This window comes from Aptenodytes patagonicus, chromosome 11, assembly GCF_965638725.1.
Source record: "Aptenodytes patagonicus chromosome 11, bAptPat1.pri.cur, whole genome shotgun sequence".
In the NCBI taxonomy this organism is placed as follows: domain Eukaryota; kingdom Metazoa; phylum Chordata; class Aves; order Sphenisciformes; family Spheniscidae; genus Aptenodytes; species Aptenodytes patagonicus.
Window position 1 is genome coordinate 24,634,031 of NC_134959.1, and position 22,971 is coordinate 24,657,001.

The following is a 22,971-nucleotide window of genomic DNA, read 5'->3' on the forward strand; positions in this document are numbered from 1 at the left end:
GCTGCAAATCCCAGGTCCCTGGGGAGACAGGTACACACAGCACCCGATGAGGTGCAAGTACCATGATGGGGTGGGGAAGCTCCCTGTGCTGCCCATTTCCACGGTAGCGAGCTGGGTACAAACGTTTCCTGTGATCTAGCTAGTGCGCCCCAGAAGCGAGGAAGCCACTGTGGGACAAGCAGGCTGTACTACAGGAGGAGCTTATGTTCCCTAGGTAAAAATATCCATGTGTATTTCAGACAAGGCCACCCTTCTGCCCAGGGCCTCTGCACCCTACTGCCACACCTCCCCAGGTGGAGATTAATGGCCCAGACTGGCTCCTCTCAGCAAAGAAACCCAGCGTGGTTGGCTTGGGGGAAGAGCCACCTCCAAGCCACGGACTCCCACTGTGGTGCTCCCCAGTGGGACTTTAGCCATCTCCTGATGCAGGCACAAGTGGAGGGGAGCTGGTCAAGAAAGGTTAAAGGGGTAAGTACAGCTGCCCAGGCTATGGGTACAGAGGTGGCAGAGTTTCAAGTTTCCCTGGAAAAACCCTGCTTGTAAGCCCTGGTGCCACGGTACCTTTTTCTGTTGGTGGTCTATCATGACGTTGTGGGGTTTGACGTCCCTGTGCATGATCCCCATGCTGTGACAGTAATCCAGGGCCTGGCAGACACACGCACATACATTAGACATGTCTGTAACCACAGGCACAGCATTAACAATATAACAGACAGTTCTCGGCTGGGAGCAGGAGTGCCCTGTCCACGAGGAAATGCTGCAACCCTGGCACAAGAAACTGGCATTTTCAGCTCTTATGCTGCACGTGATGAAGCGACAAGCTGGCAACAAGACTATATTGATCCCGTGTCCTACTGCAGTCACGGGTCCTGGAAGCGTGTTCCCTGCACAGTCTTTGAAGAACGTGATGCAGAGAGGCGTCCCACCTGGTGACAAGCCCAATCCTCCAACCTGGGTAGCCCTGTGCTTCCTAGGTCACGCTCTCTTCCCCAGAAGGGGATGATTCTTACGTGCATACAGTTTTATGGCCTTCCAGTGCAGCTTTCTACCTGTGTCCCAAAACACACTTAAGCTAGAAAGTCACCTCTGCCCTGCTCATTTAAGCCAAACCTGCACTTACAAAAGGCAAGTGATAGCACATGAGGGAGGGCGATGCTGCTTAAAGCTTGAAGGCAGGAGCACACGTAAGCTCTCCAGCTCCGTGACCTTGCACCACTCGCCCCCCTCCGCAGCTGTTCTTTTGAGCAAGGGGGTGAGAATGTTGTTTTCTTATCTCCAAGGGGGAGGGAGATCCATCCATCAGCATCTATCAGATGCTCTGAGGTCTCCAGCAGCACGGAAGGAGGGTACAGCCTGCAGTCATTCAATATCCAAGACATCAGCGCCAGGGAAGTAACACTGTCCTTGGGCCCCTGCTGCAGTGGGAAGCATAAGAGGCAACAGCTTCCATCACAGCAAGGCCTCAGGGAATATCCCTGCAATGACACGTGGCCTCACAACCAACAGGAGTCACAGCAAACGGTGGTCCTGGGATCTCTAGTACAGGAGATCTCTAACAGGTTGGACAAACTGCTTCCAGGGATGAAGCTGTTCTAGCGTCTGGCTCGTTCCAAGGATGGATCATCTGAACCTCATCACCCCTCCCACCCTAATCCTGGGCTGCCTCAGGCTCCCTCCAACCTTCAGTAGGAAGGTCTTTCCCTTGCAGACAGGTGCAGCAAGCTTGGGGGTACAGAGAAGAAAGCCTCCCTCAAGCTCACTAGATCTTTTTCAGGAAGTCTCCTGCAGTCACCAAGTCCTGGAGCACAAAGGGCTTTCCCTAGCCTGTCCCACTCATCTCCAGAGGCAGGGGACCTGCAAGACGCCAGCCCAGAAGTCCCGAGGCCCTGCTGGGACCTGACACAGCCAAGCTGCTGCTCCAGCAGGTCAGCACAGAACAGCCCTGGAATCAGCCAAAACCTGTAAGCTCTCCCTAATGCCCTGCTGCCTCCCGTGTCCTGCAGCTGGAGAACCCAGAGAAGCAGTGCAGCAGATCTCACAGATCTGCCATATGGCTCCGTGAGCATTTCCATGGGGAGGTGCAAGCGAGGCTAGTTAAGAGGAGGTATTTAGGGCACTCCCTGCCCTTTGTCAGAGGGGCGGGGAAAGCTTTGGCTGGGAGGTCTCAAAGGAAAATACCAGTGTTATACCAACATGTAACAACAGCCAACATAACCAGAAGCTTTGTTCCCCAAGACCACATCCATGGAGTTCTGTGACCACAGGGCACCAAGCTGGCCAGCTTGTTCTTGAAGCGTCCTAGATCCCCCACCCAGAGACAGAGGGGTTTAAGACCAAGTGGACAGGAGTCACCTTCTGGGGCTGCATTTGAATACTGCAGCAGAAGAAAGCCTGGAGCTGGCAATCCCTCTCTTCTGCTCTCCCTAGCGTGCTAGAGTCCCCAGTTCCCCAGCCCTGCAAACACCTCTCGGTGCTTGTACTGGATCTGGCTGGGAGGAAGTTGATTTTCTTCATAGCAGCCCAACAGTGCTAGAGACACAGGGAGACTGAGCACAGCCCTACCTGGCCACTAACAATCACAAACGCTTCACGGGGAAAGAACAGACCCCAGAGAATCAGAGACTCTTTGGAGGTCACCAAAGGTCCCTAGTTTGGCTGTAATACCTCACAGCAACAAGCCAGGTAGCCAGATCTCTTCCCAAACCTTCCCAGGTTATGAGACGTGGATTCTGCATTGAACATGAGAGAAGTAACCGCTTAGTAGCACTGCCCCGTGAGCCCCACTACTGCCTCTCCCCATCCAGACTGCCATTACAATGCCACTCACCTTCAGCAGCTCATACATATAAAACCGAATATCAAAGTCTGTCAGGATCTGGTACAGTTGCTGAAACAGATTGGGGGGGGGGGGGGGGGAAGAGAAAACAAAAATAAATACTCCAGATTTGGATTAGTTTTGTTTGCTGCACCCCACCTGCCTCCAATCATTGACCCCATTCCACATCCCCTGTGAATGCTGCCACTCCTGAGGGCTGTCCTGGTCTCAGACCTGCCAGGGCTACATGCTAGGAAATCCAGAAAGGACGCAAGAGCTCCCGTGAAATGCTACCAGGATCATTCAGACCTGTTATGACTTCTTTCCAGCAGGAGACAGGCAGGCTGTCTGTCCAAGGAGAAGACAGCAAGCCTTTCAGAGCATGCTGGAGTTGGCACAGATGATCTTGACTCTCTGTTCATATGCAAAGTCATCACGGTGACTTGACAACATGGATAACAGCACTCAGAGCAGGCAGGCTGGGAACACACGGGCAAGGCTTCCAAGTGCTCAAGGTGGGGCAGGGAGAGGAAAACATTAACCTAAAGGAGAGTGGGGTGGGGAAGCACAAAGGGTAGAGACAGTCTCAGAGCCGCAGAGGCTCCCCGCTATCCCAGGATAAAGGCTAATGCAACTCAACAGCACAGAAATGCTTGTGGGGCCAAGGAGAGCACAGCTCGGAGTCTCAGGGAAGTGCTTGTTGCCAGCACATGTTCACCACCCTCCTTTCCTCTGTGTCTTTCTGCAGCTACTCATGGGGAAGTGACAAAGATCCAGGGTGCACTTTAACCTGCACTGTGCCATCAGCACCGTCACTGGAGAACTCATCATCCTGCTGCTCCCATGCCAGGTCACAACTGGCCCCAAATTTGCCTTCTGCTCTATATCTGTCATTGGCAGCAGTGCCAGCCCAGCCCCGTTGGGCTGTGCTCTTGTCCAGGGAAAGCAAGGCAAGATGCCAGGGCAGGGCAAGGAAGGACATTCACAGGGCAGCAGCGGGACCAGACCCCTCTGCCCTTTCTAACAAACAAGAATCATCTCACAGCTCAGTCAAATCATCGATTGCATCAGTGCTGGAGCCAGCTGCCCATCACGGGCACTACTTGGCAGCTTCAGGAAAAATCCCAGAGCAAGGGATTGAAATTCACGTTCCAAGAAAGCAGCTCCGGCCCCAGATCCCCTCCAGGCCCATGCCAAGATCCTCAGGATCCTGCCTTACTTAGGGCCAGCTCCAAACAGCCCCACCACCCCCAATACTGCTCTGGGAAATCATTTGACAACATACAAGTGTCACTTACACACGCAGAGCTTTAACAGCCTCCATGACACAAGCTGTATTGTATTCTCATGAGCTGGGATGATCCTAACGCTTTGGAGCAACCCACTGAAGCAGACAAGTGAGCAGGGAGCAAAAAAGACATAGCCACAAGCTACAGCAGAGAGAGATTTCGGTTGCGCATGGCTCTGATGTATGACCTGGGGCCAGCAGAGGACAGCTGAGCCCTTCCAGGAGTTTGTTTAAATGGCTTGCTTAGGTAGCAAACACTATGGGGAGACAGAGATGCTTAAAACATGTCTTTCTGGGAATCACCACCCTGTTCAACTTTGCCTGGCAACATCAATGCACTTGGGGAAGCAGGAGGGCAGGAGAGGCAGTGGCAGAACAAGGCTAGACCCCATTTTCCCCATTCCCTGGCTCCTCTGCCTCTCGCTGCCTGTAAGCAGGGAGGGGATGGAAGGGAGGTCACTGACGTCTTTCTTCTGAGGCCCATGATGCTGTCGCTTCTCTAACTCATAGCTATCAGCAGAGGCAGCTGTTGGGCAACCAGCTTTCAACAGACTTCCCTAGTAGAGCTGCCTGTAAAACCCAGCACCTCTGACCCTCTCGCTGTGCCAAGGCCAACAGTGTGGCTAGCAGCGCCCAGGCTCCGCTTGCTGCGGTGAACAGTCCCTGCAGGAGCATGCTCAGTCCCACTGCAGGCAGCCGGTGAATGCAGAAGGCTTTGAAGGACAGAGCCAAGGTTTCCACTGCAAGTGGGTCCTGCACAGCAGCTGCCCCAAGAAAGCTTTGACAGTGGGCTCCAAATCCCGTTTGCCCAGCCTAGCAGGGGAGAGCAGACACTTCCTTTGCAGACATGTCCCATGCTCTGCTCATACAGCTGGCTCTTCAGAGTAAAACTATCAGAAACATCACTGTGGGGATCACTCAGACCCAGCTCAAACATCTGCTCAGCTAGTTGCCAGCACTCGGGATCGCACAAGGCCTCGGAGACCTGGGCTGGTCTCCTTTCTCCATACAGAGCATGAGGAAAGGCCAAACTCACCCACCAGCAGCCTCCACCCCTCTCCAGCTTTCGGTGATATTTTGGCACACATCATGTAACCAATCGTAAATTAATCCCATTAGTGCCCAAGGAGGCACAGACATGCTTCCCCTCTCCATGGGGCTGACAGGAGTGAAACACTTATTCTTCTCCCTTGAGTGAGCAACACAGCTGGAAGCAGGAAGCAGCATCTGCAAAGCAACAGGGTGGCTGCGAGGAGCCGTCGGAGGAGGGAGACACTGCTTTGGGGTGCAGGGCAGGCAGCAGCAAAAGAAAAGGAAACAGCTCCCAAAGCATCCCGGCCTCGGCAGCCACGCAAGGGAGGAAAATCTTTCATACTTCTGCATCGCCTACGCAGGGGAACAACTATTTTTCAAACTAACCTTGGATGTACAAGGATAAAACACAGGCATACACTTCCCTCACAGCAACTTGGCCTGAAAATTCAGCAAGGTGCACACAAAGTGGAAGATTTGACTCAAAAGCCCTCTGTCCCCACAACTCCAACAGGCTGAACATCCTGAAGCAACCTTTCTTGCCCATCTCCTCTTCTTCAGCTGCAAACCTGCTAGTGTGTTTTAAGAACGAAATAGCAAACCCAACCCAGCACTGCTCCTGGAGACCTGGCTCTGCCCCCTTCTTTCCCGAGGGATTTGCCTCTTCAGGGCAATGAAAGGCACGGTACCAGGTACGCTCACAGACTACACAAAATATGCAACAGCTGATGGTGGCTGAAGGACAGGCGTCTCATTTCTAGTTTGAAACCAATTAGCAAAAGACATTTAATTTCACTGACGGTTACTCAATTGACTGCATGGCTCTGCAGCGCAGCTATCATTTAAGGCAGATGACTGTGGGTAGCTTGAGTGCTCACAGATGACAAGTAATACAGCAGGTCTGAAGAGAAACACTAGCCCCATACACAAGCTGCCGTCCTCACACAGCAGAATATGCATTTAGTCTAGTTCCAACTCATCGTCCCTGTGAGTACAGAGCCATGACTTTCAGAAGGGACCCATCCGGGTAATTTAAGAAAATGTAATCAGCTCTAAGGAGGTATCAGCTAAGTCTCCTGTTTATACCATCATTTAAAAATAGCCAAACCGTATGGAATACAAGCTTGCGCTTCTGATCCGGAATTGTCCAGAGCCATGGCTTAGGCCCCACAGAACTGCAGCTTCTGCCCATGCACAGAGAGCTGAGGAAACCCAGCAGCCATTTTCACAGGTGCACAGACATGACTAGTGTCCTGCCATTCGAATGGGGAAAGGGGTGAAAGTATTAACATTAAGCAAAAAAATAATAATGTTGAAGGAAAGAAACTGCCAGAAAGGAGACAACTGAGGAGACATCCAAGCTCGTGAGCAACTATCGCCAACAGGAGAGCAAAAAACGCAATCCTGTAAAGCAGTCAGCAATCACCTGCTGTACACCAGCTGCCCTGGGAACCCCCTCACACACCCCGAAGGTGATTTGCCAGTGAGATGCATGGTACTCAGCAGTACTGCTGAATCCAGAAGTCAATGCAGAGATGGGCAGATCAGCAGCAGCCACCTCAAAACAAAGAGAAGAGGTCCCTGTCACCAGGATTAGCTCACGTAGCACTTAATTCCAGCAGAATTTGGCTGCCTGGGGAGATCAGGACTGTGGAGCAGAGGGGACAATGACTGGGTGGTCTCCAGCTGCTTCATAGAGGTATAGGGCAAGCCAAGACCTCCAACACAAGTGGCGTCATCTACTCTGTGCACTTTCTGCTTGGCAAGGGCACTTCAGAGCAAGGGAAGAGACAGCTTGGGAGCCTCTGTATAGAAGATATCCACAGGTATCTGTGAGTAGCAGCAGCTCTGTAATCTGCCAGTTAGCTGCGGCCCCAAGAACCTACCCAAACAGGCAGCAGAGCTTGTGGGAGTGTAGCTCAAATAACCCACACGCCCCATACATAGCTAGTGAAATTCAGGTTACAAATAAGCTCTGAACACAAACAGCCATACTACATGCCCTGGGGGACACGTTTGCATTCCCAAGACAAGTTATTCCTGCCTTGTACCAATCAGCATCAAAAGCATCAATACTTTCTGTCTCTGATTTGTACAGCTGTGAATCTGGACTTCCTCGAGCAGCCAAGCTTTCTCCTAGGAGCCTAGAAATCATCTGCTGCAAACTCATACAGTTGTTTCTAATGCAACAGCCAGGGCTGAGCACTGTCACTTCTGCTGTGGCCAGACCAACGTTGCCTTACTGGCTGCAACAGTGCCTGCAACGGCTCTCAGCATGGCTGGGACGGCTGACCTACCACATACTCCAAGCCCTGCATTTTTCAGTTAAGAGTCCCTATTGGCCACCAGCCTCAAGTTACTACTTAACGCTCCACTTTGTGAACATATTTCAGTTACAACAAAATGAAAAAAAAAAAATCTCTAAATAGAAAGTTATGAACTTCCAGGACCAGCCTTATGAAGAGTCCCTGGGTCACCAGGAGAAGCACGGGGCACGTTCTCAACATACATGTGGCACTGGAACAGCCCAGCTGATGTCAACGAAGCCCAGGCAAACCAAGGCTGCTTTAATTAGCCCTGAAAGGTCACCACATAGCACTCCTCTCATGGCTGTTTACTTGACAGAGGCAACACTCATCTCCCCACCCAGAGCTGTCAGGGCAGACGCTGCTGCAAGTTACTATTATTCTAGCCTCTGCAGTAAGTCTCTACATGAGATTAAATAGCACTAAGACTACCACCGCCAGCACGGCTCCAGCTCTGGCTATGCACAGGGTCCCACCCAGCAGGATTCAGCTTGTCAGACCAACCCCACAGGGACAGAAACAACGTGTGCTGCCTCGCAGTGTGCAGGGCTGCAGGTGAGACAGTCCATGGGCCAGCTGACAAGTTGCCTCCCTTCCACCAACAGCAACCCAGGGTCCTTCTCTGGGTGTTTGGTTTATCCACTGAAGCTGCATCCTACAAGGTGTGTACCTACGTAATGCTCCAGCACAGACAGGAAGAAAAAAGCACCATCCCATACCATGGAATGAAAGAGATCTCTGAACAGCGCAGGAGGGGATGACTGCTGGCTTTCTAATGGCAACTGCTCAATTAATTCTCCACCACTGACTTAATGACTTAGGGTAAAGATTCACATAGGGGAAGCAAAGATACCATTAAAATAGGTGTGGTTGCTAATTATATATCCCTTTTGTGTATCAGCTCGCTGCTGCCAGCCAGAAGCATTTCAGTAGCACAGGCAGTCATAACTGCACTCAAACAGAAGGACCCCTGTTTCAGGAAGGAGTAATACTACTTGGAGCTCCCCAGAAATCAGAAGAGCCAGGGAATATGCTGCAGCCTCAGGCAAGCAGAAAACCTCTTAAGATGTATTCAAGACTGCTCAGTCCCCTGCTACCAGTCCCACCGGCAGTGGGAGATGTGCTCTCCAGCCTCTGCCACCCCACGGTCCCCAGGTCTGAAGGATTCCAGCACAAATCGGTGTCACCTGCTCCATCAACTGCACTGCTGTAAATAGAGCATTGCAGCACAGGGATTAACTTGGGCTGAATATATAGCACAGCAGTAATTACTAAATTGAGAGGGGAGTAAGAATATCTAACCTGTTGAACTTACTCCTCAAAGTTGGGAGGAGATTCGGCACACAAGCTTTTTATTCCTTCTCATCTACAGCCTATTTACAGGTTTCTGATTTACATGGGGAAAGGAAGGTGAAGCTTCCATAGGTGAAAACTCCAAACTCCCCCCATAGCTCTTGAGGAGTATCTGACAACCCAAGATCACAGCACTCTTAACAGAAACGGGACGCCTCCCCCCTCCACACTCAGGCAGACTCACCTTAAAATCTGTGTTATTGATGTACTCAAACACCAGAGCAGGGGTCTTTGACTGCAAGAGAGAGAGAGTCATGGTTTAAAACACCCTCTTGACCTTTTTTTTTCTCCAAGAGACCTGAGAAAGCTTATGCTTCCTGCTCAACCCTCACTGCAGAGAGCAGGCAGGAGCAGGACAGCTAAAGAAATGCAGCCCTGCTCCCACAGCAGGCAGAGGCAAGCTCCGCTTATACCCCATGCAGCAAGCACCAACATGGCATTTTGGTCAGTGCTGCTCCTCCCCATGCCACGGAGCAGAGACAGCACTGGGCAAAGCAAAAGGTGTCACCAGGGGCTAAGGCCTCGCATCCCATCGCAGGAGGAAGGTCAGCCAGGACTGCCAACGCTACAGCAGTGTCATTTCCTCTCCGTGGCTGCCAGCAGGCTGGGAGTCACAGACCTCAGCCAGCTGCTAGTCAGAGAAAACTTCCCGGGAATGGGGTAATTGTGGCATTGCAGACAAAGGATATGACCTCTGGTCACTGGGCAGGACAGCAACCAGAGGGATGAAAAGTGCTTAATATCCAATTTGCCCTGGCAGATACTTCTGTTCCAGATGCCAGACAGAAGCTGGAAGGCTACAGGCTCTGCTTTCTTACAGAAAATTTGTAGGGCTACAAAACTTCTCCCCCATCAGCCATGTTAAACTCACAGAAGACACAGAAGGGGTGTAAAAGAGTCTGGGGAACCTGGAGGGGAACATGAGCTCATCCAAACCAACCCACCTCAGGAGACCCTAATGAGCTGGACACTGCTCGCCCCTGGCTGGCACGAAGGCACGGGCACAGGCAGCACCTAACCCAAGCCGAGAGCAGAAGTCATGCGGCAGTGCCTGCCCCGTGCCTGCAGCCGGTGGGGAGGCAAGCCCACCACACACACCGCGACACACAGGCACCTACCACCGGATCCTTGACAGTGTCAATCAGATTAATGATGTTGGTGCCACCACGTAGATTCTCCAGAATCTTAACCTCGCGTTTTATCTTCTTTTTCTTCACTGGCTTAAATAGACAAAAGAAATTAGAAGTGAGAGTCCTTTCAGAAATTAACACTGATTTCTGCCACTAATTTTGACTGGATCACATCACCTCCTCTCCTCTCTCTGCTCCCACCCTCACAAGGGAACATTTTTAGCTTCAAAGAGGAGACAGACACCTTGCGTGAACTAGGATTTCCCCTCTCATCAGTGAAAGCTTTCCACTCATCAGGGGAAAATCAAACCACTCCAGACAAAGATAAGTGTGACCCTGGTAACGGTGGTTAAAAGCACCTTGGACTGCTATGAGGAAATCTCAGCGCACTCATTCTATGTTATGCATTTAGAGCCACAGGACAAGCATGGTGGACCTCATATCTCAGCTTTTGTTTACGATCACAAACCAGTTTTTTACTCCTTAATCCCAACCCATTTCCCAACGAGTACTTTAATCCAATGAAACAATGACCTGAGAGTCTCCAACACCAAGATTTCTAGTAAGCTCAGACACTGCTGCGCCTAACTATGTGCACGTGTCTTTCGCAACCACCCCAAGAACATAGAACCAACTGCACAGCATGCCATCGCATCCATATACCATGATTATTTTTAAAGCCTACAGACATTTTAAACAGTTTTTGACTCCTCCTTGAATCTGTGCAGTCCCAGGAACTCCCTTTGCAAAGTAAGCTTTTCTCTGGACATCACCCTGCAGAGAGTGACAAAGAACAGCTGCTCCCAAGGCAGGGGCTTGGAGGTTGGGTTAGCTTTTACACTCTGCTGATCCAGTGGTTCACTTCAATGCAAATGAACGATTGTTTCTGTAACTCATCCACTCCCAGGACAACTCTAGTTCTGCGCCTGCTTGAAAGGAAAGGCAGCTTAGAGCAGCTAAGAGGTGAGACTTCTTTAATGAGCCTTGGCTAATGACCAGCGTGGGCGTCACCGGTTGCGAGGCACTGAGTATAGCAGCCCTTCATTGAAGAACTGGAACATCCCCTCCTGCACCACTGGTACCATTGCAGAGAGATGCAGAGACATCTTGCAGAGACTGGTAAAGCCCTTGCCCTATCTGTGAGGTTTGCTGATGAAAACACTCATCTCCAGACATTTAGCTTTCTAAAACATTCACCATCCGGCACAGAGTCCAGTGTGTGAGGAGGGGTGTAACAGGGAATGGCAGAGGTACAAGGCACCTTACCAAAGCGACACGTTATCAGATGTCTACGTGAAGGACAAGGAGCCACAAGAGCTCAACAGCTCGCGCTCACCTCTGCTGCAGCCTCCCACTTCGATGACGGCTGCAGAATGCCGATGGGGCAACTCACACTCCCATTACAGGCAAATCCAAGGCAATCCCTGGTTTCAGACCCCTCACAGGAATGTATGAGCAGACAGGAGAAGGAACAGAAGCTTTTTATATAGTGAGAAAATATGGCGTTTATATAAGTGAGAAAATATGCTGTCTTTCTAGGCTCTTCAGGTGGCTGAAACCTTCAGATTCAAATCCTGCCCTTCTCCTCTTCCAAGTTAAAAGGCAGGAGCTAGACTTTCAAGCCAAAAGATGAGAATCTCAGCCCGAAGCAAAGTGCCAAAAATAACACCAATGCCTGCACAGGGAGCGTCAGCACCTCATAAAGCCACTGTGGAAAACGGCAGCAAGGCCTCCGCAGCTGTCAGCCAGAGCTGGAGCGACATGGGGTAGGGTTCGCTGGGGAGGGGCAACCAACAGCCCCAGGGCAGCACCCAGAAACAGCTGGAGCCGGTGGGAGGTCAGACGGACAGGGAGAAGCAGCCAGAGCAGGGGGACCAGCAGAAGTGAGGGCTACGTTTCTGAACCTGAGAGGAAAATGTTTCATTAAGGACTAATTTCATTTATGTCAGCATGGGGACAGACACCACCCTTGCATCGCCCACATGCACTGATCTTACCAGAAGGCCACGATGGAATTAGAGGATGTAATTTGGTTACTCTGCTCGTCCAGTGAGGCAGATGCACACACAAGCTGTTTTCCAAGGAACTTCAAAGAGGGAGCTGAGCCACTGCCATCCTGAATGCGCTTGCTGAATGGCCTGGCTACCGACAGACATGTATCACAGCCTCTCTGCTGCGACACGTGCACCTGACCAGGAGCTGAAACAGTGCCTGAACACAGCCAAGAGGACCCAAAGCCCACTTTGAAATACCTTTTCCTTTGTACTGTAGTTATTTCGGGGGCCTCTTCCTTCAGCTAGGTAGGGGAGGATATCCCTCCGAGATTTCCATTTCTCCTTCCATAGCAACCACCACTCCCGCTGGGGCAGATGATGTTGTCTTCCAGTCACTTCACATGTTTCCACCTTTTTCAGGATGGGAAAACGATGCCCTGCGTGATCTCCACCAGAAATCTACCCCTACCCACAACACACTTACTAGAAGACACGAGCAGACAGAATCAGCAACTTTTGGAAAGAAGGAGAGAAGAAAGTTGGTCTTTTTTTAATGAAATGCCTGCAGATAATCGCCAACAGCAGCATCACCGAGGGAAGACACTCCAGCGAACACTGTCTCAGCAAGAGGTAGTGTTAAAAGCCGCTTGCTGTTTGCACATTTTCCTGCTAAGCTGCAGTAGCGCAGGCTGTCTGCACACGGCTACACTACTTCCATGTCGGCTGTGAGCCAGGGCAAAGGCCCCGCAAGCCTCTGGGCAGGGTGGGGGTACGGGAAGCCCTACTCATTGCAGGGTTGTAAGCAGTGCATCGTCAGAGCGCTCTCACTGCCTGCAGCCAGTGGTCAGGACAGGGTTTTCCACCACTAGGCAAATAGGGGTGAGGCGGGGAGAAATGCCACGGGCTGAAGTAATGTTGTCTTAGAGGAAAGCTATTGCCTGGAAGTTTCCTCAGAGAGCAATGCAGGGGAACGGAGGATTTCCCCATTTCAGATTTGCAGGAGAAAACAGTGGCGACTGCTGGCCTCCACCCCACACAGCTTTCACCTTACCAGCCTACCCAGCCACACACCACCTCCCACCCACAAGTTGACCCACGCCACTGCTCCAGCCACAACTGCAAACGCTGTCTACTACCCAAGAGTACATCACTGGGGCTCAGTTTTTGCCCAGTAACTGACTCCAAGCCCAGGGTCTTGCATCTGGGAAGTCAAACACCTTGGTGCAAACCACTCCAGCACACGGCCAGTACTGCACTGGAGCTAACTGGTCACAACCACAGAAACTGCTGACTTCTTTCCTGTCCCCAGACCCCAGTACTGCTGAAACCACAGGCAATCAGCAGCGTATCCTCCAAGCACCAGGATTAAGTCTGGGTTGCTACAACTGTCTCTCAGTCACCCGATCTGTCTCTCCGAGGATGTTGACTCCAAACACACATGGATTAAATGTGAACTAACTGAAGCTATTATGGCCTCCAACCATCTGCCTCTCCCAGCAGGGATAGCTTCTAAAACACCAGCCCTTGCAACCAGAGTATTTTAACAATACCTGTTTAAGGCTATTTTATTAAACCAGGCTATGAACAGAGGCATTTTGGGTTGCGTTTCCTACATGGCTCAGTCCCCCTGCCCTGGGAGGGGGATTTCCAGCAGAGGAATGGAGCAGGCACCTAGACAAAATTAACTGCTCCCGCATTTGATCCGTCTGTGTTTGCAAGGCAATGTTTTATACAGGTGCAGACTCCAACTTCATCTGTTCCCATGGCAGAGGCATTTCAAAGCTTTCCTCCATGCTGGGATTCTCCAGTGACCAGTATGAGTCAAAACCTCACTGCAGCCTCTCCCTCTGAGACAGGCTCTGACAGAGTCCCTCTGCTCTACACAAACACCTATTTCCATGAAATCCGTAAAAACTTGACAGCTTGGAGACTTCTGTCGCATTTGGTTGAAATTGGCCAACCAGTGCAAAAACTACTGGGTGGGAGGAGGGGGAGAAAGGCTGACAGACAGCAGGATTGCATAAGGCTCGTTTCCATAGGAAACCAGGCTAAAAGACATGTCTCAGTTTAACCGTGTCTACACTGGGAGGGGTTTAATTACTTCAACTGCAGCAGTACCCTTAGAACAACATGACTGTCTAGCACAAGCCAGTTTTCCAGTTTCCCAGGAAATTGCTTCCTTCCTCAGGCAAGCTGGAAGTGAGGTGGCTGTAGACGGTGGAGACAAAACACGCAGCTCACGGCTGTCCACTACACTAAGCGCCCAGAGCAGAGGGACAAGGTGACCTCCAGCCACAGGAGGATGGTCTCTGCTGGACCCGGCAGCTCTCACTCGACTGTCCCCAGCCAGCCACCCTTTGCTGCAGGTTTCCCCCCCTACCACCCAAAAGGATCCCATGAGGGTGCTTCAATCCACTTGAAAGTCAGGCAGAAGAGGCAGTGACAGCGGCCAGCGCTATCCCAACTGCCTTTGCCCAAAGATCGGGGAGTATCATGCAATGCCAGCCCTCTGCAGAGGTAAGAAATGGCATGGGATAAGCAGTTGCTTGGCAGTCAGGTGGATGCAGAGAAAACACCTCTCTGTGACTGAGAGATCAGACCCTGGGTCATTTTCCATGAGATCATGTAAACTTGTAAGCAGGGAAGGAGTCCAGCTGCAGCAAACACCAGCTGGGAGAATTAACATTGTTTGCTAAAATAAACCTTTAAATACAAGGCTGCAACCATCATTTCCTGTCTTGAACGAATAAATGGCTGCCTGGTTAATCATCTTTCTTGCTTGGTTTCTAAAGCAAAGGGAGTACACTCTTCTGTTAGATGCTTCAGTTCCAGCCTTCCCCAACAACCTGGGGACCCATCGCTTGAATTCAAGCAAAGAGAGAAACTAAATTTGTTATCCAAAGTTCTCTGCGCATTTCCACACTGAGAAAGAAAAGTAGTGACCAGGAAGGCATGTGAAATACGAGTTAAATCCAAAGCATAAAAATCATTTTACGTTAGCCAAAAGCAGGCAGCCAGGCAACACACACACACTGCCAGCTGAGGAGCACACGTGCTGCTCTGAAGGAGTCACAGAAGGTGCTGGGTTTTGCCCAGCAGGTGCTCTGAAAAAGAACTGGGGTTAGCGCAGCAGGGGAGAAGGTTTAGCAGTCAAAAGATACAAATCCGCGAGAAACTGAAGTCATTTATTCCACCACCCCATAAAGAAAAAGATCTATTCTTTGCTCACCAAACCTGAATAGCCTGGAAACACCACGATGCTTCCAGTGAACAAGCAGGGAAATCTCAACACATAATGTCCAGGACCAGCAAAAGGCTCAAGCAGCATCCTTATGACAGGCTTTAAACATTTAAAAGCTGGCACTAGAACCTCATTCGTCTCTAGCAAGTATTATCAAAAGGATCACAATAATCGGCCTATAAAGCCTGACACCAATTGCTCAATAGGAAAATTGGCTTCAGAGCAGCAGTGCTTATTTTGCCAGACATCATCTGGGAAACCAAATAATTGTATTCAAAAGAGCTACAAAATCAAGGAGCCCACTTGTGTTAATATTCTGTTGGTTGTTTGCATCTTACAACTTCCATTATGGGAATTCAAACTTTCCCGAGCTGCTCTTGAATTTTAGAAAAGGGAGAAAAACCTACCCTGAAACTACTAAAGCACTTTCGCGTTTTTATTTAAGTTTGATAGAATATAGCAGCACGTATTCTGAGGGCAGTGCCGTTCTTTCCTTCAGAATGCCTGTCCTCCCCCCATAGCGCATCCTGAAACAGCCCTCCCGGGGCTTCAGGACTGCCCACAATGCATCAAGACTTCTGCAGTCAGCTAAAAGGGAGACGCACAAGGACCAAGCCCCGATCCCCACCACACCATTACAAGGGATGAGAATCATTCATTCAGGCTCTGCCCTAGGCCACTGCGAACAGACACAGTGCCGTAACTCACCCTCCTCCTTGCAGAAGCCACAGCTTCGCAGCTCACCAGTTCCTTGGTGCTAGAACACCACCGCAAGAGTTATCAGCTGCATCTCCAGGCCTCTGCGAGACACCCGGTACCGCCTCAGTTGGTCACAGCTCCAAGCAAGGCTGGACTCCAGCAGCCAACTGTGCCAAACTCAGTGTGGGCAACTGGTGTTTAAAAGAGAAGAGCTGTGTACCCGGCTCTCTTGCAAAAGGGCTCATTTCAAGACTGCCAGGGGAGGAAGTGGGCCAGGGAGAGCTGATTCAGTGCACGCAAATGCAGGAGGAGCAAGAGACACAGATAGCTACCCGGAGCAGGCATTGAACGGCTTTGGTGGAAGGTCACTGACGCAGTCAAAAGCTCCAGCCTGAGGGACCAACACCATCCAATCCTATTTCCCTGTGCAATCCCTTCTGCACACCAGCACGGGAGTCATTTCAGCCTCCATCTAGAACATGCTGATGTATGTGGGCTCTAAAGCTTTTAAAGACGGATGAAAATTTATCAGAGCCACAGGGCTACCTCCCCCAAACGGTTCTCTAGCTACTACAGCGATAATTTGAGTTCAACACTGGAAGGACCTTGCACCAGTGCCTGGTATGAGCAGCAGCTCTGGAGGGTTCACACAGCCCAAAAGGGGGAACAGGGGAAAAACAAAGCCAAACAAACAAGAATGCACTTGTGAAACCACGTACATGGTTGAAAGTTCCAGTTCATGGACTCAGCACAGAGGGACAAAAGCCACCAAAGGAGAAAGGGGCTATTTCATCACTGCTGCAGAACCTCCATTTCACTGGTCCCTCTCCTTGTAACTGCATTCTTCCCCTAACCTCCGCCTGCGTGTTGTGCCTATGCAGATAGTAACCATACAAGGAGACAAAACAGTCCCTTTATGTGATGGGTTTAATGCTTTGCAGGCAAGTAGAGTGTACATAGACACACACGTGCATCAGGAAAGCAGGAGGACTCCTGCACAGAGCTGACAATATGGATGCTGTAATCTCCACCTTGAGCAGACATTCAGATGGCAGTAATCAGTACAAGCGAACGGGCTGTGAAGGATGCTGCGGTACAGCTGAAGCTCACCAACAGCCATAACTGTAGGTAACTAACAGCGGCATTCTCACCACAAAGACTCACCCATAAAAGTTACAAGCAATGTGGAAAGTTTATCTTTGGTTTTTAGAGTGGCAACTTGCAATGCTGTTCACACCCCGCAGGGACACCATTACCCCAGAATGGAGGATTCACTTTTAAGGCACACGAGGAGACTGGCAGACAGTTTGGAGCTGCATTAGCAGAAAAGTGAAATGAGAAGTTCATCAAAGAGACGGCAGAAAGGTTGCAGACTGACCTCAGTGGTCCACCAAAAATCTAAATCTATGTGGTTAGATATGAAAGAGCAGAGCTGTGCTTTAGATACCTGCATTGGATGTAGACGATAAATGACTCACTGGAAACAAAGATGTCTTAAACTTCCTTTGTACATGCCAAGGAATGTCAGACCTCATCATGGGAGTCAAACCTTAGCATCAGATTTAAGCAAGACACAAAAGCACGTACAGGACTTGTTCACACATTCTCTCTTCCTGGCTTGGCCCTCCCCTAAGCATGCAGGAAGCATGCCCACAGCTGTACTGAGGCCAGCCAGATCAGAAAGCTCACAAGAGCCTCCTACACCAGCTAGGGACTGCAGGAACACAGCTGCTGGCTAACTCCATGCCCTACTACCCATGACGGGTAGGAAGGTCAGTACAGTGCAGAGTCCTCCGCTACCTACCAAGATGACTTCAGCCCCACGGCTTTTTTTGCTGAATCTTTGCTCCCTGAACAGATTGAAAAGGTGGGGAGTTGCCCTCTGCCTCGCTTCTCAAGATAAAAGCTTTTGGAGGACGCTTGGCAGGGGGTGTCTGTGTGGGAAACCAGGGCTCCTGCCTCACTGCTTTGCACACACTGTCCTACACGGCACGTCCTGATGTCTTGCTGCAGTGGAGTGAGAAGCAACCTGCTTGCTTTGTTTGCCTTTTTTTAAAAAAACTGCAAAATTTTCCTGGAAAAAGTGACATTAAGAGCACCATATTTGCAAAGAAAGGCACTTGACTCAGGAAATGGTAATGTTATAGTCATCTGCATGATCTTAATTCTGCTCCTTTGCTGACACATCTTATGACCACAACTAGTGGCGTGAGCACATCCCGTATTCCTGCAGGATTATACCTGGTCCTGCACTTGGGGTAGCAGAACAGAAAGGCAGTGCTGGGTACTGGCCAGGGAAATGGGGCATCTTGCTTTATGCAAGCCCAAAAGGCCTGCGGCACTGTGATACCAATCAGAGCCATTAGCTCCCTGGCCCTGTCCAATGGTAAAGTCTTCATAGGGCATTTAAACAAACAAGGCAAGTAGCTGCCAGAAGAGGAAGAGCAGTTATCTCGTTCATGCGGCACTAGACTAGGACCTATGCTCTAGTCTCAGCTTTGTTGAGGCTAAGGGACTTGCCCAAAGTCACACAGGAAATCTCTGTGGCTCAGTTCTGCATCACAGAAAGGGTGAGAAAATTTCCTGACCTCTCTGGAGGAGGGTACAAGATGTTCAGGTAGCACAACACCAAAGAAGGGGAGGAAAAAAAAAGGCAGGGGAAGTACTTGCTACATGCTAACTTGAGCTCAGTAAGGACAAGCTGCTTCAAAGAGCAAGGCTGGGAAGAGACACCAGTCACCTCCTATGAGGTGCAGATATTAAAACAGTGACTCTTGCTAAAAATCACTCTAACACATAACATAAATTGTCCTCTCAAAAAACCTTAAAGAGAAAGGAGCAACTGTGCTAAACAGCCGCATCCATCACCCAGCAACAGTCTTCTGCTTTGTCCCACCCCTACAGCCACACAAAAACCTGAAGACTTTTGGTTGCATTTCCCATGGGCCTCACAGGATCCAGCCTGAGCCAGGAGGAACAGAGAGACCCAGCCTCTTTGCTAAGGCTCCACTGTAGATACATGTAATTACATTTGCAATTAAGTTTGAGTCTAGCTACAGGAAAACAGAGGCACTTTCCACAGATCAGAGTGATGTTATTGCCACACTTCACAGGTTTTCATAACGTACGCAACACGGTGCTCTGAAACTCACTTTTCACTGACCCACTTTCCACTGAGAAGAAAGTTCATCTTTATTTATCTGGACTTTCTGCTTTTCCTTGCTCACTCACTCACAGGAATGCTGTCTGCATGTTAACGCAAGTGGGGGGAGCCAGGGGAACTGGTGGCAACACCATCCGCTTCAAATCTGGGACAATCCAGTCCCCTGCTCGCAGGGCATTAAGGCAACACATTCAGGCCCCAAGGAGCACCCAGCCGCCCTCAGATGACTCTTGCCAGCTGACTCACAGTCCAATGCTGACAGGCTCCCTAGACATGACAGAGTTTGGCTGCCACAGGGAGAGGAGCATCGCTCCAGGGGAGGCTCTTTAGGCTGGGAAGAGGCAAGGAGGAAGATTTCTGATGACTTTCCCTGCAGTCTCTTCTCAGCCTCATGGTGCCTTTCTATGTGGGACAAGACCTAGGGTCTCAACAAACCACAGCAGTCCTGAAGAGACCATCAGGGGCTCCAGAGCGGCATGCAGAAGTGCGCAGTTTCCCCAGCCTAGCCACAAGCCAACTTGCTATAAAACCCAGCTCTGCACTGGCTACCTTTGACTACTCTCTCATAGCAAAACCTCCTGCCTGCCCCTACGCAAAAAAAAAACCAACCCAAAAAACAAACCCACATAAAGCATCCAAAGGAGGGGGAGGACCAAACAGCATGCCAGAGGAACTCAGCTCGGCAAGGGCACATGAGCCTCACCACGCTGCCCTAACGTCAGGCTCAGCCACAGGGGCTCTCCCACACGGCTCACCTGGCCACCACCTTGACCACAGCCAACGCAGGGGTGCGCGCGCCTCCTCCCAGAGGCAGATGGGAGATTACACCTTGCCTAGGAGCAGTGGCCGGACAAACCGTGACAAGTTCTCTGGGAAGCCAAGGAAGATGCCAAGGAAGCAGGCACAGTGAGCAAGTGGGGATATCAGCAAAGACAAAACGAGACAGCTAGCCACACTATCAGAGTGGATCTAGCAAATGCCTTAAGGCTAGAGCCCTGCAGAGAGACCCGTGTCCTAGGTAGCTGCTAGTCTTAGTGGCTGCAAGGGCAGATTAAGCTCAGACCCCCCTGCACGCTGTGGATCAACACGTGCCCAAATTCTTAGGGCACCCATGGTCAGACACCAGCTCCCACGTGCTCTTGGGGAACAAGTGACAAGTGTTGCTGGTCCAACAAGTGACAGCCACAAGCGTCAGCCAAGCCAAAACCAAAAGCACCTCAACTCTAACCTTTCATTTCTGTTTTTTTAACACCCCTGTCTACCCCCAGATCACCAACACAGGTTGCTGCTAGGACAGTTACCACAGCTCGCTGTGAGCATGCTGCTTCAGCGCCAAACATGGTAAGGTGTGCCCTGCAGCGGCTAACCCGTGCATTCAGCCATCCCAAACTACAACCTGTTACTACTGCATGAAGGTCCCCATAGCACTAAGGCCAACATGTCAGAATACAGGTCACCGATGTTGCCAAACTTCAGACAGCCCCTTTTCAGTCTCCTCAAGTTTCTGTGGTGTTTTTGGCCTGCCTGTGGGGAAGTTCTTTTCCATGTAAGATCCTCTAAAGGACTGAACATAAAATTTTGCCTGCTTTTTTGACTGCTGAGCATCCCACAGCCTGGCTCCAAAAAGGCCATGTGCCAGCTGTCTAGAGGTTAACAGGATTCCCCCCTCCAGGCTTCGCATTCCTGTTGACATGGCAGTCCCTGGGCATTGCCAGATACAATTTACCAAAGGCAGGCAGCACATGCAACGCTGTTCAAATGTCAGGACTCGCAGCTCTCCTCCTCCAGAGGAGCTCTCAGCCCAGAGCTATGCTGGACAGGAGACATCAAAACATCGCTACAGCACGCAGGACACCAAATCCATTTCCAAACCCACCTTCCCAATGTCCTTAATGAGCAAACAAGAGTTTTGGGGTGAAGGAGGAGATCCAACGGTCCTTTCGCCCTGCCAACCCAGCTCCTCTCCCCCTCGCCTCCAGCCACTGCAAGCCCCTACACCATCAACGGGACACTCACCTTGAGGATCTTTACGACGACCCTCTCGTTGTTGGTGATGTTGATGGCCTCGAAGACCTCGCTGTACTTCCCCCGCCCGAGCTTGCGAACCAGCTGGTAGTCGTCCTGATTGCTGCGGGCACCAAGAGGAGAGAGGAGGAGGAGGGGGGGAGAGGATAACTGACAGGGCAGCAGGCCGGGGAGGGGGGGGCCCTCTCCCAGCCCCCCCCTCAGCCGCCCGCAGACCCCCGGGGACACCCCAAAACGGGGCGGGGGGGGACAGGGAACCCTCCCCGTGGGCTGAAGCCCGCAGGAGGGTGCGGGGCCGCCGGCGGCCCGCGGAAGGAGGGGGGGTCCCCGCGGGGCGCTTTACCCCCAGCTCGGGACGTGCGCCTCGTAGTCCCAGTACTCGCGGCTCCTCAGGCTGTTCACCTCGGCGTACACCCGCGCCCGGCTGCCGGCGGCCGGGCCGGGCATGGCGGCGCCGGGCGGCGGCTGCAGGAGGAGGAGGAGGGCGCGGGGCCGGCGCGGGAGGCCGGCGAGGCGGGGCGCGGCGCGCAGGAGGGCGGCGGCGGCGGGCGGCGGCAGGGCCAGGCCGGAGCGGGGCCGGAGCGGGGCGGGGCGGGGCCGGCCCGGGGGCGGCGGGCGCGGGGCCCGCGCGGAGCGTGCCGAGGCCCGGGCCCGGTGCCGGCGGCTGCAGCCTGGGCCGGCCCCGAGCGCCGCGCAGCCAACCCGGAAAAGGCGCCGCCGCCGCCGCGAGAGGCGCCCGCCCGCTGCCGCCCAGCCGCCCGCCGCGCAGCGCCCCCCGGCGGCGCGGAGGTCCGGCCCCTCGGCGGCCGCTCGCCGGGTGGCTGCCGTCACGCCTGGTGGCTGCCGTCACGCCTCGTCACGCCTCGTCACGCCCCCCTCCCCGCCATCGCGACCGTCACTCCCCCGTCAGGCCCCCGTCAGCCCGCCTCAGCCCGCCTCATGTCACCCGCCACGGCCCCGGCACCCAAACCCTCCTCATCCCCCGTCACCCACCCGACCTCCTCCTGTCCCCATCACGGCTTCGTCGCACCCCGTCACACCCTGACACCCTCGTCACCGCCTCACACCCTGTTGCAGACCTTGTCACCTCTGCCGCCCCTGTCACCCTACCTCAGTCCTGTCACACCCCTGGTCAGCCCCCTGTTACACCATCACCCCCATCATCACCTGCCACAGCCCCACCACAGTCCCTCATTACCCCCTGTCACCCCACCACCTCTTGTCACCCCCAAGGTGGGGCCTTGGATGGAGGAAAGACTCCGTGTTCCTCTGGAGGGACTTCACAGAACCACAGGCTGGGGGAGATGAGGAGATCATCTGGCCCAACCCCCCTGCTCCAGCAGGGCCCCCAGAGCTGGTTGTCCAGGACCATGTCTGGTCAGCTTCCGAATACCTCCAAGGATGGAGACTCCACAGCCTCCCTGTGCAACCTGTGCCAGTGCTCGGTCACCCTCACAGTGAAAAAGTGTCTCCTGATGTTCAGAGGGAACCTCCTGGGTTTCAGTTTGTGCCCATTGCCTCTGCTCCTGGCTCTGGGCACCACCAAGAGCCTGGCTCCCTCTTCTTTGCACCCTCCCTCCAGTCCCTCATTCATCTTCGTGGCCCTTCGCTGGGGCGTCCCCAATAAGTCCCTGTCTCTCTTGTACTGAGGAGCCCAGCACTGGACACAGCACCCCGGGGGTGGCCCCACTGTTGCTGAGCAGAAGGGAAGCATCCCCTTCCTCCACCTCCTGGCAATATTTTGCCTAACGCAGCCCAGGGCACCATTAGTCTTCTTTGTGGCTTATGTTCAGCTTGGTGTCCACCAAGACCCTCAGGTCCTTTTCAGCCAAGCTGCTTCCCAGCTGGGTGGGCCCCAGTGTATACTGATGCCTGGGGTTGTTCCTCCCTGGGAGCAGGACTGTGCACGTCTCCTCATCCAGGAG

The 22,971-nt window shown here is 52.3% G+C and overlaps 1 protein-coding gene across 4 annotated transcripts in view; it reads right to left on the bottom strand.

Annotated features, from left to right (window-relative positions):
• CSNK2A2 (casein kinase 2 alpha 2) overlaps positions 1-21,523 on the bottom strand; it is a 28,070-nt gene extending 6,547 nt beyond the window's left edge. For 2 of the 4 annotated variants that reach the window (XM_076348762.1, XM_076348761.1), the window contains exons 1-6: positions 21,390-21,523; positions 21,038-21,149; positions 9,913-10,014; positions 8,979-9,029; positions 2,828-2,887; positions 562-645 (exon numbers count right to left, since the gene is read on the bottom strand). In XM_076348762.1, the coding sequence (XP_076204877.1) occupies positions 562-645; positions 2,828-2,887; positions 8,979-9,029; positions 9,913-10,014; positions 21,038-21,149; positions 21,390-21,493 (513 nt within the window). In that variant the 5' untranslated portion in view covers positions 21,494-21,523. The remainder of the gene's footprint in view (positions 1-561; positions 646-2,827; positions 2,888-8,978; positions 9,030-9,912; positions 10,015-21,037; positions 21,150-21,389) is intronic. The other 2 variants (XM_076348765.1, XM_076348764.1) reach the window with 2 other exon arrangements.
• Positions 21,524-22,971: the final 1,448 nt, after the last annotated feature.